Genomic DNA, 17,481 nt, shown 5'->3' with positions numbered 1-17,481 from the left:
TCTCTCCCTCTCTCTCTCTGTCCCTGTTTATACTCCTCTCTCTCTCTGTCCCTGTTTATACTCCTCTCTCTCTCTGCCCTGTTTATACTCCTCTCTCTCTGTCCCTGTTTATACTCTCTCTCTGTCCCTGTTTATATCCTCTCTCTCTCTCTGTCCCTGTTTATACTCCTCTCTCTCTCTGTCCCTGTTTATACTCCTCTCTCTCTCTGTCCCTGTTTATACTCCTCTCTCTCTCTGTCCCTGTTTATACTCCTCTCTCTCTCTGTCCCTGTTTATACTCCTCTCTCTCTCTGTCCCTGTTTATACTCCTCTCTCTCTCTGTCCCTGTTTATACTCCTCTCTCTCTCTGTCCCTGTTTATACTCCTCTCTCTCTATGTCCCTGTTTATACTCCTCTCTCTCTATGTCCCTGTTTATACTCCTCTCTCTCTCTGTCCCTGTTTATACTCCTCTCTCTCTCTCTCTGTCCCTGTTTATACTCCTCTCTCTCTCTCTCTGTCCCTGTTTATACTCCTCTCTCTCTCTGTCCCTGTTTATACTCCTCTCTCTCTCTGTCCCTGTTTATACTCCTCTCTCTCTGTCCCTGTTTATACTCCTCTCTCTCTCTGTCCCTGTTTATACTCCTCTCTCTCTCTCTGTCCCTGTTTATACTCCTCTCTCTCTCTGTCCCTGTTTATACTCCTCTCTCTCTCTGCCCCTGTTTATACTCCTCTCTCTCTATGTCCCTGTTTATACTCCTCTCTCTCTCTCTGTCCCTGTTTATACTCCTCTCTCTCTGTCCCTGTTTATACTCCTCTCTCTCTGTCCCTGTTTATACTCCTCTCTCTCTCTGTCCCTGTTTATACTCCTCTCTCTCTCTGTCCCTGTTTATACTCCTCTCTCTCTCTGTCCCTGTTTATACTCCTCTCTCTCTCTGTCCCTGTTTATACTCCTCTCTCTCTCTGTCCCTGTTTATACTCCTCTCTCTCTATGTCCCTGTTTATACTCCTCTCTCTCTCTGTCCCTGTTTATACTCCTCTCTCTCTGTCCCTGTTTATACTCCTCTCTCTCTCTCTCTGTCCCTGTTTATACTCATCTCTCTCTCTGTCCCTGTTTATACTCCTCTCTCTCTGTCCCTGTTTATACTCCTCTCTCTCTCTGTCCCTGTTTATACTCCTCTCTCTCTCTGTCCCTGTTTATACTCCTCTCTCTCTCTGTACCTGTTTATACTCCTCTCTCTCTCTGTCCCTGTTTATACTCCTCTCTCTCTCTGCCCCTGTTTATACTCCTCTCTCTCTATGTCCCTGTTTATACTCCTCTCTCTCTCTGTCCCTGTTTATACTTCTCTCTCTCTCTGTCCCTGTTTATACTCCTCTCTCTCTCTGTCCCTGTTTATACTCCTCTCTCTCTCTGTCCCTGTTTATACTCCTCTCTCTCTCTCTGTCCCTGTTAATACTCCTCTCTCTCTCTCTGTCCCTGTTTATACTCCTCTCTCTCTCTCTGTCCCAGTATCTGCGCCTTTCTAATTTGTCCCTCTCTCTCTCTCTCTCTCTCTCTCTCTCTCTATATATATATATATATATATATATATATATATATATATATATATATATATATATCAGACCGAATGACAAAACATGTATTTTTACTGCTCTAATTACATTGGTAACCAGTTTATAATAGCAATAAGGCACCACTGTGTTTGCGCTATATGGCCAATATACCACGGCTAAGGGCTGTATCCAGGTTGGTGTGTTTATTTGTGGCCAAGCGTCCAAGTGTTTTGACCAAATACTATGCATTCTAATCTATACTGTAAGTCTGTATGCGCTGTACAGTATATAAGCCTATTCTTCACTCTCCAACAGAGGTTGAGATGTTAATGTGAAGCACAACTCATTCTCTCCTCTATTTCTACCCTGTTCCTTAAGTAAAGTTGTGACATTATCATTGCTATTTCTCCAAAAATAATGTCTGGGTTAAGTCCACAGAAAGACAGGCAGGCAGGGGGGAGAGATGAGGATGTATGGAGGGGAGGGGAGACGACATCAAACAGCTCAGTGAATATCACACTGCTGTATTCATACCTTTTTAGGGAATAAGCATGGTATCCACGGCCATGAATGAATAATCATTCACATATGATAATGCGGACCATGTATTAGTAGTATTAAGAATATGTTCCAGTCAAAACGTACCTCTCCCCCCCCCCCCTCTCTCTCTCTCCAGTGAGTTTTGATGACTGTATGGCGAATGAGGGGGTGGTCTTTCAGAGCAGTGACCCCAGGTTCAGCATTGGCGCTGACGGGTCCATCTACCCCCAGAGAGAGGTGACCAGCCTGACCGCACCGGTCCAGTTCACGGTCATTGCCAGCGGTCCACACGTGTGGGAGACCACGGTCAAACTGGCCCTGATGGGGCAACCCACTCCCTCACCACCAAGCAATCAGGTATGAGAATCACTTTGTTCATAGATGTACAGTGCCAGTCAAAAGTTTGGACACGCCTACTCATTCCAAGGTTTTTCTTTATTTTGACTAATTTTTTAACTATTTTTTACTATTTGCTATATTATACTATATTCAAAACTATGAAATAACACATATGGAATCCTGTAGTAACCAAGAAAATGTTAATCAAATCAAAATATAATTATAAGTAGCCACCCTTTGCCTTGATGACAACTTTGCACACTTAGCATTCTCTCAACCAGCATAGTCACCTGGAATGAGGATAACATAGTCACCTGGAATAACAGGTGTGCCTTGTTAAAAGTTCATTTGTGGAATTGATTTGCTTCTTAATGTGTTTGAGACAATCAGTTATGTTGTGACAAGGTAGGGGAGGTATACAGAACATTTGGTAAAAGAACAAGTCTATATTATGGCAAAAACAGCTCAAATAAGCAAAGAAAAATGACAGTCCATCAAAAACAAGAAAAAACCATCTAACGCTATGATGAAACTGGCTCTCATGAGGACCGCCACAGGAAAGGAAGACCCGGAGTTACCTCTGCTGCAGAGGAAAAATTACCAGCCTCAGAGTTACCAGCCTCAGGAATTGCAGCACAAATAAATGCTTCACAGAGTTCAAGTAACAGACACATCTCAACATCAACTGTTCAGAGGAGACTGTGTGAATCAGGCCTTCATGGTCGAATTGCTGCAAAGAAACCACTACTAAGGGACACCAAAAATAAGAAGAGACTTGCTTGGGCCAAGAAACACGAGAAATGGACATTAGAGTCCAAATTTGCAATTTTTGGTTTCAACCGCCGTGTCTTTGTGAACGGATGATCTCTGCATCTATTGTTCCCACCGTGAAGCATGGAGGAGGAGGTGTGATGGTGCTTTACTGGTGACACTGTCAATGATTTATTTAGAATTCAAGGCACACTTAATCAGCATTGCTACCACAGCATTCAGCAGCGATATGCCATCCCATCTGGTTTGCGCTTAGTGGGACTATCAGTTGTTTTTCAACAGGACAATGACCCAAAACATCTCCAGGTTGTGTAAGGGCTATTTGACCAAGAAGGAGAGTGATGGAGTGCTGCATCAGATGACCTGGCCTCTACAATCACCCGACCTCAACCCAGTTGACATTTACATTTTACATTTAAGTCATTTAGCAGACGCTCTTATCCAGAGCGACTTACAAATTGGTGCATTCACCTTATGACATCCAGTGGAACAGCCACTTTACAATATTGCATCTAAATCTTTTAGGGGGGGGGTGAGAAGGATTACTTATCCTATCCTAGGTATTCCTTAAAGAGGTGGGGTTTCAGGTGTCTCCGGAAGGTGGTGATTGACTCCGCTGTCCTGGCGTCGTGAGGGAGTTTGTTCCACCATTGGGGGGCCAGAGCAGCGAACAGTTTTGACTGGGCTGAGCGGGAACTGTACTTCCTCAGTGGTAGGGAGGCGAGCAGGCCAGAGGTGGATGAACGCAGTGCCCTTGTTTGGGTGTAGGGCCTGATCAGAGCCTGGAGGTACTGGGGTGCCGTTCCCCTCACAGCTCCGTAGGCAAGCACCATGGTCTTGTAGCGGATGCGAGGTTCAACTGGAAGCCAGTGGAGAGAGCGGAGGAGCGGGGTGATGTGAGAGAACTTGGGAAGGTTGAACACCAGACGGGCTGCGGCGTTCTGGATGAGTTGTAGGGGTTTAATGGCACAGGCAGGGAGCCCAGCCAACAGCGAGTTGCAGTAGTCCAGACGGGAGATGACAAGTGCCTGGATTAGGACCTGCGCCGCTTCCTGTGTGAGGCAGGGTCGTACTCTGCGGATGTTGTAGAGCATGAACCTACAGGAACGGGCCACCGCCTTGATGTTAGTTGAGAACGACAGGGTGTTGTCCAGGATCACGCCAAGGTTCTTAGCGCTCTGGGAGGAGGACACAGTGGAGTTGTCAACCGTGATGGCGAGATCATGGAACGGGCAGTCCTTCCCCGGGAGGAAGAGCAGCTCCGTCTTGCCGAGGTTCAGCTTGAGGTGGTGATCCGTCATCCACACTGATATGTCTGCCAGACATGCAGAGATGCGATTCGCCACCTGGTCATCAGAAGGGGGAAAGGAGAAGATTAATTGTGTGTCGTCTGCATAGCAATGATAGGAGAGACCATGTGAGGTTATGACAGAGCCAAGTGACTTGGTGTATAGCGAGAATAGGAGAGGGCCTAGAACAGAGCCCTGGGGGACACCAGTGGTGAGAGCGTGTGGTGAGGAGACAGATTCTCGCCACGCCACCTGGTAGGAGCGACCTGTCAGGTAGGACGCAATCCAAGCGTGGGCCGCGCCGGAGATGCCCAACTTGGAGAGGGTGGAGAGGAGGATCTGATGGTTCACAGTATCGAAGGCAGCCGATAGGTCTAGAAGGATGAGAGCAGAGGAGAGAGAGTTAGCTTTAGCGGTGCGGAGCGCCTCCGTGATACAGAGAAGAGCAGTCTCAGTTGAATGACTAGTCTTGAAACCTGACTGATTTGGATCAAGAAGGTCATTCTGAGAGAGATAGCGGGAGAGCTGGCCAAGGACGGCACGTTCAAGAGTTTTGGAGAGAAAAGAAAGAAGGGATACTGGTCTGTAGTTGTTGACATCAGAGGGATCGAGTGTAGGTTATTTCAGAAGGGGTGCAACTCTCGCTCTCTTGAAGACGGAAGGGACGTAGCCAGCGGTCAGGGATGAGTTGATGAGCGAGGTGAGGTAAGGGAGAAGGTCTCCGGAAATGGTCTGGAGAAGTGAGGAGGGGATAGGGTCAAGCGGGCAGGTTGTTGGGCGGCCGGCCGTCACAAGACGCAAGATTTCATCTGGAGAGAGAGGGGAGAAAGAGGTCAGGGCACAGGGTAGGGCAGTGTGAGCAGAACCAGCGGTGTCGTTTGACTTAGCAAACGAGGATCGGATGTCGTCGACCTTCTTTTCAAAATGGTTGACGAAGTCATCTGCAGAGAGGGAGGGGGGGGGGGAGGAGGTTTCAGGAGGGAGGAGAAGGTGGCAAAGAGCTTCCTAGGGTTAGAGGCAGAAGCTTGGAATTTAGAGTGGTAGAAAGTGGCTTTAGCAGCAGAGACAGAAGAGGAAAATGTAGAGAGGAGGGAGCGAAAGGATGCCAGGTCCGCAGGGAGGCGAGTTTTCCTCCATTTCCGCTCGGCTGCCCGGAGCCCTGTTCTGTGAGCTCGCAATGAGTCGTCGAGCCACGGAGCGGGAGGGGAGGACCGAGCCGGCCTGGAGGATAGGGGGCATAGAGAGTCAAAGGATGCAGAAAGGGAGGAGAGGAGGGTTGAGGAGGCAGAATCAGGAGATAGGTTGGAGAAGGTTTGAGCAGAGGGAAGAAATTATAGGATGGAAGAGGAGAGAGTAGCGGGGGAGAGAGAGCGAAGGTTGGGACGGCGCGATACCATCCGAGTAGGGGCAGTGTGGGAAGTGTTGGATGAGAGCGAGAGGGAAAAGGATACAAGGTAGTGGTCGGAGACTTGGAGGGAGTTGCAATGAGGTTAGTGGAAGAACAGCATCTAGTAAAGATGAGGTCGAGCGTATTGCCTGCCTTGTGAGTAGGGGGGAAGGTGAGAGGGTGAGGTCAAAAGAGGAGAGGAGTGGAAAGAAGGAGGCAGAGAGGAATGAGTCAAAGGTAGACGTGGGGAGGTTAAAGTCGCCCAGAACTGTGAGAGGTGAGCCGTCCTCAGGAAAGGAGCTTATCAAGGCATCAAGCTCATTGATGAACTCTCCGAGGGAACCTGGAGGGCGATAAATGATAAGGATGTTAAGCTTGAAAGGGCTGGTAACTGTGACAGCATGGAATTCAAAGGAGGCGATAGACAGATGGGTAAGGGGAGAAAGAGAGAATGACCACTTGGGAGAGATGAGGATCCCGGTGCCACCACCCCGCTGACCAGAAGCTCTCGGGGTGTGCGAGAACACGTGGGTGGACGAAGAGAGAGCAGTAGGAGTGGCAGTGTTATCTGTGGTGATCCATGTTTCCGTCAGTGCCAAGAAGTCGAGGGACTGGAGGGAGGCATAGGCTGAGATGAACTCTGCCTTGTTGGCCGCAGATCGGCAGTTCCAGAGGCTACCGGAGACCTGGAACTCCACGTGGGTCGTGCGCGCTGGGACCACCAGATTAGGGTGGCCGCGGCCACGCGGTGTGGAGCGTTTGTATGGTCTGTGCAGAGAGGAGAGAACAGGGATAGACAGACACATAGTTGACAGGCTACAGAAGAGGCTACGCTAATGCAAGGAGATTGGAATGACAAGTGGACTACACGTCTCGAATGTTCAGAAAGTTAAGCTTACGTAGCAAGAATCTTATTGACTAAAATGATTAAAATGATACAGTACTGCTGAAGTAGGCTAGCTGGCAGTGGCTGCGTTGTTGACTTGAGATGTTTGGGATGATCTGGACCGCAGAGTGAAGGAAAAGCAGCCAACAAGTGCTCAGCATATGTGGGAACTCCTTCAAGACTGTTGGAAAAGCATTCCAGCTGAAGCTGGTTGAGAGAATGCCATGCGTGTGCAAAGCTGTCATTAAGGCAAAGGGTGGCTATTTGAAGAATCTCAAATATAACAGATATTTTGATTTGTTTAACACTTTTTTGGTTACTACATGATTCCATACGTGTTGTTTCATAGTTTTGATGTCTTCACTATTATTCTACAATGTAGAAAATAGTAAAAATATAGAAAAACCCTTGAATGAGTAGGTGTTCTAAACCTTCTGACCAGTAGTGTACACAACTTGAAGCAACCACATATTTAGCCATGGAGCAAGGTGGCCAGCAAGCAGCCAATCCTCGACACACCCACAAGTTGTTTATGCATCAAAACCCAGCCCTTTCGCGCCAACTCCTGCAACGGTGCCAATAATTGTGGTTGTACAAATAGCAAAAATATTTCTGACTCCCCCCGACACCTATAGCGCAACTACCAGCATTTAGATTGATCATTGTGCTAGGTTTGTTAAAATAGAGCCTGGGGAACACAGACAGGAGATGTGCAATGACTTGTGGGATTTAGTCTCCTCAGGGAAGAATCTGTTGGGTGTCAGGGATGTGTGTTCCTGAGTCAAGGGACATGTGAAATAATGGGTGTTGTGTATAGTGTGTTTTTGTTTGCATTTGTGCCTGTCTGTCCAGTGTGTGAATGTGTTTACACAGAGGGTTCTACATTGAAGCCAAAAGGGTTTTTACCTAGAACGGGGATCTGCCTGGAGCCAAAAACGTTTATCCTATAAGGACAGCTGAGAAACCCTTTTAGATCCCTTTTGGAACCCTTTTTTTAAGAGTATATACAGTGAATTCATAAAGTATTCAGATCCCTTCCCTCTTTCCACATTTTTTTATGTTACAGCCTTATTCTAAAATTGATTAAATAAATTTTACCTTCATCAATCTAGACACAATACCCCATGATGACAAAGTGAAAATTGATTTTTTGAAAATGTTCAAATGTATATATAAAACACAGAAATAGCTTATTTACATACAGTTGCAGATGGAAGTGTACATTCCCTTCAGGTTGGAGTCATTAAAACTTGTTTTTCAACCACTCCACAAATGTCTCCTTAATAACAAACTATAGTTTTGGCAAGTCAGTTAGGACATCTACTTTGTAGTCATTTTTCTAAAAACGGTATAAAGACAGATTCGTTCACTGTATCACAATTCCAGTGGATCAGAAGTTTACATACACTAAGTTGACTGTGCCTTTAAACAGCTTGGAAAATTCCAGAACTTGATGTCATGGCTTTAGAATCTTCTGATAAGATAATTGACACCATTTGAGTCAATTGGAGGTGTACCTGTGGATGTATTTCAAGGCCTACCTTCAAACTCAGTGCCTCTTTGCTTGACATTATGGGAAAATCAAAAGAAATCAGCCAAGACCTCAGAATAAAAATCTGGTTAATCCTTGGGAGCAATTTCCAAACGCCTGAAGGTACCACGTTCATCTGTACAAACAATATCACACAAGTATAAACACCATGAGATCACGCAGCCGTCATACCGCTCAGGAAGGAGACGCGTTCTGTCTCCTAGAGATGAACACACTTTGGTGCGAAAAGTGCAAATCAATCCGAGAACAACAGCAAAGGACCTTGTGAAGATGCTGAAGGAAACAGGTACAAAAGTATCTATATTCACAGTAAAACGAGTCCTATATTGACATAATCTGAAAGGCCGCTCATAAAGGAAGAAGCCATTGCTCCAAAACTGCCATAAAAAAGACAGACTACGGTTTGCAACTGCACATGGGGACAAAGATCGTAATTGTTGGAGAAATGCCCTAGAACTGTTTGACCATAATGACCATCATTATGTTTGGAGGAAAAAGGGGGTGGCTTGCAAGCATCATGTTGTGGGGGTGCTTTGCTGCAGGAGGGACTGGTGCACTTCACAAAATAGATAGCATCATGAGGCAGGAAAATTATGTGGATATATTTAAGCAACATCTCAAGACATCAATCAGGAAGTTAAAGCTTGGTCGCAAATGGTTCTTCCAAATGGACAATGACCCCAAGCATATTTCCAAAGTTGTGGCGAAATGGCTTAAGGACAATAAAGTCAAGGTATTGGAGTAGCCATCACAAAGCCCTGACCTCAATCCCATAGAAAATGTGCGGGCAGAACTGAAAAAGTGACCAAGGAGGCCTACAAACCTGAGTCAGTTCCACCAGCTCTGTCAGGAGGAATGGGCCAAAATTCACCCAACTTATTGTGGGAAGCTTGTGGAAGGTTACCCAAAATGTTTGACCCAAGGTAAGGAATTTAAAGGAAAAGCTACCAAATACTAATTGTGTGTATGTAAAATTCTGACCCACTGGGAATGTGATGAAAGAAATAAAAGCTGAAATAAGTCATTCTCTCTACTATTATTCTGACATTTCACATTTTTAAAATAAAGTAAGTGGTGATCCTAACTGACCTAAAACAGGGAATTTTTACTTGGATTAAATCTCAGGAATTGTGAAAAACTGAGTTTGAATGTATTTGGCTAAATTGTATGTAAACTTCCGACCTCACATCATCATCTCAGTGGCCTATAGCAGCAACCAACTAGTATAGGTGTAAAATGTGTAAATGCACCTATAGCGCTCAACATTTTTTTTAACCTTTATTTAACTAGGCAAGTCAGTTAAGAACAAATTCTTATTTTCAATGACAGCCTAGGAACAGTTGGTTAACTGCCTTGTTCAGGGGCAGAACAACAGATTTTTACCTTGTCAGCTCAGGGATTTGATCTTTTAGCCTTTCGGTTACTCGTCCAACTCTCTAACCACTAGGCTACCTGCCACCCCATTAAGTCCTTACGTTATATTGCTGGAATATTGTTCAGGATTTAAACTGCAACTCCACCACCATATCTATTTCTGTCCCTCCTGAACAAATCATATCCATGTATAGAGATCTCAGCATCCTCAAAAGAAGAGTCCAAGTAAGATTTTGCCAATACATGAATATTGTTTGAATGCACTAGACAGCATATTTTATGAATTTTGTTCCTTAAACTGAATATATTTAAGGGAGCAATTAACAGACCTTTCTTTGGTAGATTTACAGTATTTCTTTATATATCCAAACATGAATCAGCAGTTGGAATCTGAGAGAGAGATACTCAGTCAGTGTGTGTGTGTGGGATGGAATGACTTGTGTCTGTCGCTCCTCCTATCTCCATGGGGGGAGGGTGAACAATCTGTTTTTCATACCTCATATATGCTATGTCACCTTGTTGTCTTGATAGTAAGTTTCTTAAACAAAGGTGCAGATGGAGCCAGGTAATTAGAGGAGGTGGCTAGTCTTGCAAATGTATTTTGATTTATGAATAATTTGTGTAGGTAGGAGGCATATGTACTGGACCAGACACTATTACAGTAAATGGTATATGGGTAAATTAAGCTATAGTATAGAGTTAGGAAGCAAGCCTGATGAACCAAACCACTAATCTTTCTGATGTTACTAATAGATTCCATCACTTTGCTGCAGACAAATTGAATAAATGGAATTGTACAATATTTCTTATTCTTACTAGTGAATACAGGGAAGTTAGATTTTTAACATTTAAAGATTTTTTGTTTATCTGGAACAATTCAGAAAATGTTGCCATGCCTGAGTTGGCTTCATTAATTAGTGAATCCAAATTATTGTGTGATAAAATCAAATTGGTGTCATCAGCAAAGAGAATGTGAAGTAAGGTAGAAGACACAGCAGCAAGGTCATTGATATAGATTAGGAATAACAAAGATCCAATTATCGAACCTTGTGGGATGCCACAAGATATCATGGCCCTGGTAGATGCACAGCCATTTGCATAAACAAATATAGCCAATTATAAGCATAATGCTGAAAACTGTAATAATGCAATAGAGAGTATCATATTTCGTGATCAACCGTGTCAAACGCTTTGGATAAATCTAAAATGATGCCAAGAAAATATTCATTGTTGTTCAGGGCTGTAAAGATTTTATCCACAAGTTACAAAAGAGCCCGTTTTTACGAGTAGTTTTTACGAAAACCATATTGTTGCTCATATAGAATACAGTGTTGATTTAAATGTTTCAACATTCTCTTATATATACATTTTTCTAGGATTTCAGAAAAACATGATAGTACAGATATTGGGCGAAAGTTTGTAATAGATCTGGGATGCCTAGATTTATAGAAGGGGATAACTTGGCAATTTTAAAATCTTTAGGAACAATACCAGTTTGCATTGATTTGGTGAATATGTTTATTAAAGGCTCAGTAATCGAGGAAGACACTGATTTTACAGAAGAAGTACTAATCTCATCATAACGTGCTGCTGATATATTTAAATTACCATTTACCTTCACCACATCCATTACACCAGGAGTATCAAACTGAAGCAGAGAAGGGAAAGGGATTTCCAAGGGAAGGGATCAATCCAAGGGATTTCAATAGTTTTCTCTATTTTCTTTGACAGAGAAGAACCCACATTCACAAAAATGTTATTAAATTCACGTGAAATTCCATCAGGATCACTTTAGGTCTTATTTCCAACAATGCATTGAGATGGTATAGTTGTAGATTACTTTATCTTATTCAACAGTTGATTATTGATTTTCCAAGTTAACTTTATATTATTTAAGGATTCTTGGAATTTGTTAGTAAAATATAGTTTTGGGGATATCCTAAGTAGATTAGTAAATTTTGTCTTCTACTTTTTGAGAAACGTTATTTTTTGAGACCGGTTGTAAATGCAAGATTTCCAGAACCCATTTGCTGCTCTCTTACTTTGGGAAAGCAGTGCTGAAATACAGAATTGAAAGATGTGAGAAAAGTCTGGTAAGCAGACTCCACATCGGCTTGATTATAAATAAATTCCCATGAAATATCATCAATCAACATCTTAAAGCGCTCACGATGACTTTTGTTAAATATTCTACCCTTAATAGTACTAATCATTCCCATCTGTTCCTTTCCAGCTGCCAAAGAGAAGTGCAAAATTGGAAAGTGGTCAGAAATGTCATTATAACATTAGCCATATTATTCAAATAATTATTATTATTATTATTAATTAGTAAAAATATGATCAATAAGAGTGTCAGATGAACAGGTCACTCTGTGGTCTTATAGGTGAGGGGATACAGATAGCTGGGGGATAAAGTATTCAAAAAGTCTGATTTAAATAGGTTTATGTTGTAATCACCCAATTTTACCATTATTATTAATCACATTCAAGGTTGATGCAAGGATATCAATGAAACTACAAATGTCAGAATCGGGTGGCCGATAGATGCATGCAATTACCACTTTTTCATCACCAAAATATGAACAGGAGGGGGGTCAACCAGCTGATCATACCTCAGGTATGTGATGTTGCCTTTTTTTCGTTCTTCATTTAGTCATGGCAGCAGTTCCTTTCTTTTGACTCGTACCTTTTCAGAGAAGTCTTCATTGATGAAGATTTTGATTCCCTTCAGGCACATGGCTCTCCTGAGAATTTCCCCCTTCTCGTTGAACCTGAGCTGTTTCACCACTATAGATCTGGGCCATCCAGAGGGGAACAAAGTGCCATTCCTGTGCGCCATCTCCATCTTGATGAGTGTAGGATCCAGTTGATCTGCCAGGATTTTCTTGGAATTGACTTCTGTGTCATGCCAAGTTTCAGTCTTTCTGTCCTCAATTCCATTGATTAAATGTTATTGAGCCTCAATTGGTTTTCGAAGTGGGCTCCTTTGGAAGAGTGCTTGTCAAGTGTTGTTTGGAGAATTGCGAAATCCTCAGACATGGTTCTGAATGTGTTCTGGCTGGAGAAATTCGCACCCTTTAGCTCCTTCACCTCCGACTGCGTAAATTCCAAACGGTGTTTAAATTACATTACATCCCATCAATCCATCAACCCATTACAGATCATCAACCCTTTTGTTGGTAGAATTCTTAAAGAGTTGCAGGAAGGACTTAAAGTTATTTTCCTTCAGATCTATTAGATCAGTCCGCTTGTCGTCAATACCTGGAGGTGGTCTTGAGAAGAGCCGACCGGGATCTCTTCCAGGTTAGACGACAGCGGTGGACAAAAATCTGGGCCGAGGGTATGCCGACCTCTTCCTCTTGCTCCGGGAAGAGCGGGGGCTGATAGCCCAGGGAACACTCAAAAGGTGAGAGAACCTTGGCAGAGCAAGGAAGGGTGTTGCGGGCATATTTGACTCACACAAGTTGCTGGCTCCAGGTGGTGGGGTTGGCAGAGACCAGGCAGTGAAGAGTCGTCACCAGGTCTTGGTTGGCTCGCTCTGACTGGCCATTGGACTGGGGGTGGAACCCGGAGAACAGGCTGGCCCATAACCCAATGAGTGTGCAGAATGCCATCCAGAACCGGGAAAGGACCTGAGGACCCCGATCAGAGACCATGTCCACTGGGAGTCCATGAATCCGGAAGACCTGTTGCACCATGAGTTGGGCCGTCTCTTTGGCAGAGGGTAGCTTGGGGAGAGGAATGAAGTGGGCTGCTTTGGAAAACCGGTCCACTACTGGCAGGATGGCGGTGTTGCCATCAGATGGGGGAGACCCTTAACAAAGTCCAGGGAGGAACAGGCAGAGGTTGAAGGAGACCAGCCGGAGCTTGCCGGGGAGTCTTGTTCTGTGCACAGATCGTGCATGCGGCGACAAGTGCGGAGGCGTCAGAAACCATGGTAGGCCACCAAAAGGCCAGGGTCCGATGGGAGGCCGAGTGGCAGGCAAGCTTAGAGGAGTGGGCCCACTCCAGAACCGAGGAGTGGACAGCATCAGAGACAAACAGACGGTTATTTGGCCTCCCCCCAGGGTACGGCTGGGAACGCTGGTGAGAAGGATGGTCTCGGGTTCCGGAGGTGTATCCGTGGGGCTATAGCGGCAAGAGAATGCATCCAGCTTGACATTCTTGGATCCCGGTCGGTATGAGAGGGAGAAGTTGAACCGGGTGAAAAGCAAGGCCCACCTAGCTTGCCTGAAGTTGAGACGCTTGGCAGTGCAGAGATATTCCATGTTCTTGTGGTCTGTCCACACAATGAACAGATGTTCTGCCCCATCCAGCCAGTGCCTCCACTCCTCCAACACCATCTTCACCGCAAGAAGCTCACGATTCCCCACATCGTAGTTCCTCTCTGTGGTGTTGAGGTGATGGGAGAAGAAGGCACAGGGATGTAACTTGAGGTCCAGGGCATAATGCTGGGACAGGACAGCCCCCACCCTAACATCCGAAGCATTGGCCTCCACCATGAACTGGTGGGACGGGTCAGGATGAACCAAGATGGGAGCTGTGGAGAACGGTGTTAGAGATCTGGGAACGCCCAATCTGCAGCTGGGGACCATGTGAACGGATCCATGGGAGAGGTGAGTGCAGACAGGGGAGAAGCCAGGGTGCTGTAACCCAAGATTTAAAGCGGCAATAGAAGTTAGTGAATCCCAGGAAACGTTGCAGTTGCTCTCTGGACATAGGCTGGGACCAATCCTCCACCGCTCTCACCTTCCCGGGATCCATCTGTATACTCCCTGCAGCAATGATGTAATCCAGGAAGGGGATGGTGGAGCGATGGAACTCGCACTTCTTTGCTATCACAAAAAGCTGGTGTTCGGGCAGAAGGACGGATGAACCCTGCCAGAAGGCAGAAGGACGGATGAACCCTGCCTCTAGGGAGTCCTCAATGTACGTCTCCATTATCTTGGTCTCCAGACCCAACAGAGAGTACAGTCGTCCCCGGGCAGAGTGGTGCCTGGGAGAAGGTCGATCCCGCAGTCATATGGTTGGTGCAACGGAAGCGAAGTGGCCTGGGGCTTACTGAACACCTCCCGAAGGTCCTGGTACTCCGCGGGAATGGTGTAGAGGTCCTGGGCAACTTCCCAGCCTCCAGGAAGACGTCCCAGGGTAGGCTGCGCTGACTTCAGGAAATGAGCGTGGCAGAACGGGCTCCAGCCCATGATGGCACCAGCAGACCAGTCAATAATGGGATTCTGTCGCTGGAGCCAAGATAATCCCAATACCACAGGAACTTGAGGAAAATTAATTAGCAGAAATAGGATTGTCTCGCTGGGGTTCCCTGACACACGTAGGTTGATGGGGGTGGTGTTGTGTGTGACCCGGCCCATATAGCGCCCGTCCAGTGCTCTAACGTCCATGTGGATGCCAAGCTCGGACCCCAGGGTAGCGTCTATAAAGCTCTCATCGGCCCCAGAATCGATGAGTACCCAGAGAATTTTGACTGGTTCCCCCACAGCAAGATGGCATGAAAAGGGGTGCGAGTAAGGGGAGAGGAAATGTTATCCATTTGCCCCATCAGAGTACTCACTCCTACCGGTCAGCCTGGTCTTTTAGTGGACAGGTGGCCAGGAAATGACCAGTAGGCCCGCAATACAGGACACTCTTCATGTGAAGCCTGTATAGCCGTTCGGCTGGGGACAGCATAGCTCTGCCTAGTTGCATTGGCTCGGGAAGAGGTGAATTGGTAGAATTCGGAGACTCGGTAGTTCCCGGGCTGCAAGCTTGTCCTTTACTTCCTCTGATACTCCGTGCAGGAACATGTCGAACATCGCTTCCGGGTTCCAGGCACTCTCAGCTCCGCCACAAACTCCTCCAGATTGAAGCATACGGCCAACTGTTGTTCCCATACTGCCGTGACCCAGGCGAGAGCCCTCCCGGACATCAGCATGCTGAGGTACGCTATCTTAGAGTGGTCTGAGGGGAAGGAGGAGGGCTGCAGCTTAATGATGAGCGAACACTGAGTGAGAAATGCCCGACAGGTGCCCGACTCTCCAACGAAGCGTTCCGGGGGAGGTAGGCGGGGTTCCCGGGAAGTCAGTGTGTCTTGGGAGGTGACGCTGCTAACAGCCGGGTTACTGAGGGCCTGGGACGTTACCGTTGTGGTAGGTTGCTTAACAAACAACCCGCAGAATTGCTCCAGAAATGTGTTCAATTCTCGGTCATGGCATTTCGGCCAAGGTCTGGACCCCGTCCATGAGGCCACGAAGCAACTCCTCGTGCCTTCCAATGGTGGCTCCTTGGGAGGAGATGGCGTTGCGGAGCTGGTCCGAGTCTGCTGGGTCAGTCATGGCCAGTTCGCACTATCATGTTTTAGGGAAGATGCAGACAAGGTCAAAGTAACAAAAGTTTATTACTAGAACAGGGGGCAGGTAAAACAACAGGTCAAGGGCAGGCAGAGGTCAGTAATCCAGATCAGAATCCAAAAGGTACAGAACGGCAGACAGTCTCGGGGTCAGAGCAAGCAGAGGTCAATAATCAAGGTACAGAAACGGCAGGCGGGCTCAGGATCAGGGCAGGCAGAATGTTCAAAACTGGGAAAACTAGAAAACAGGAACTAGAAACAGACATGAGCAAGGGGAAAAACACTGGTAGGCTTGACGAACAACACTAACTGGTAACAGACAAACAGAGATCACAGGTATAAGTACACTGGGGATAATGGGGTAGATGGGCGACACCTGGAGGGAGGTGGAGACCAGCACGAAGACAGATGAAACAGATCAGGGTGTGACATACACAGAGACTGTCACACATAGCTAGTCAGCCTTGACTATAGCCCTGATACTCAGTTCATCAGGCCTAGGCATGGCCTTTATCTAAACCCTTTAGAGTAGAAGTGAAGGCTATTCTAAGGAGTGGAATGTATTCGTAGGATTAGGAAGGTAGGAAACAGCATATATTAACAGAGTTAGAGTGAATGTGGGTTTTGAGCTCTGGCTATATCATGAGATCCTAGACTTGTCTCTCTCCCTGAACCCCATTGGTTTATCCAGCATCTAATCAGTGCAGTGATTCCCATGTCTCCTTGCCACCTGGTAACACATTACCCACTGGAACAGAGAGGGGTAGAGGCAGCCTGGGCACTCTGAATCACAGGATCATCCAGAATTATCCATGTCCAGAAGAGCCCATGTGTCATTCAGTTCTCTGCCATGACACTGATTCACCAAGAGGAACTCTTACTATGGGCAGCCAAGATGGGGTCACACCATGGCTGCCGTACCTTGACCAGAGTGTGTTGTGTCCACGGGCGTATGTGTGCGAGTGCTCATGACCCCTGGGAGCTCCACGGGGAATTTAACACCCAAATCCCACTGGATTCACAGACTTTGTCCCACAGTAAGAGGCATAGATAGCCAGTCGAACTAAAGAGCAGGTCTTAGACCCTAACTGTGACCATTACACATTCATACTATTTAACTTAGATACTGAAGAAGGAGAAGAATTCTACTACAGCTGTAGTTTTTATTTTATTTTACCTTTATTTAGCTAGGCAAGTCAGTTAAGAACAAATTCTAATTTTCAATGAAGGTGAGTAACAGTGGGGCAAAAAAGTATTTAGTCAGCCACCAATTTTGTAAGTTCTCCCACTTAAAAATATGAGAGGCCTGTAATTTTCCTCATAGGTACACTTCAACTATGACAGACAAAATGAGAAAAAAAATCCAGAAAATCACATTGTAGGATTTTTTATTAATTGTTTTGCAAATTATGGTGGAAAATAAGTATTTGGTCAATAACAAAAGTTTAACTCAATACTTTGTTATATAC

General features: G+C 45.6%; 1 protein-coding gene across 1 annotated transcript in view; it reads left to right on the top strand.

The window, feature by feature from the left end:
• The window catches only part of LOC118360283 (cadherin-4-like), a 636,928-nt gene that overhangs the window by 456,893 nt on the left and 162,554 nt on the right, over positions 1-17,481 (top strand). Inside the window, exon 4 of the mRNA XM_052482021.1 lies at positions 2,208-2,428. Within this exon, the coding sequence (XP_052337981.1) occupies positions 2,208-2,428 (221 nt within the window). The remainder of the gene's footprint in view (positions 1-2,207; positions 2,429-17,481) is intronic.

The sequence above is a fragment of the Oncorhynchus keta genome, chromosome 27 (genome assembly GCF_023373465.1).
Source record: "Oncorhynchus keta strain PuntledgeMale-10-30-2019 chromosome 27, Oket_V2, whole genome shotgun sequence".
Classification (NCBI taxonomy): domain Eukaryota; kingdom Metazoa; phylum Chordata; class Actinopteri; order Salmoniformes; family Salmonidae; genus Oncorhynchus; species Oncorhynchus keta.
Note: the sequence above shows the minus strand (reverse complement) of the source record. Positions and strands in the feature narration are given on the sequence as shown.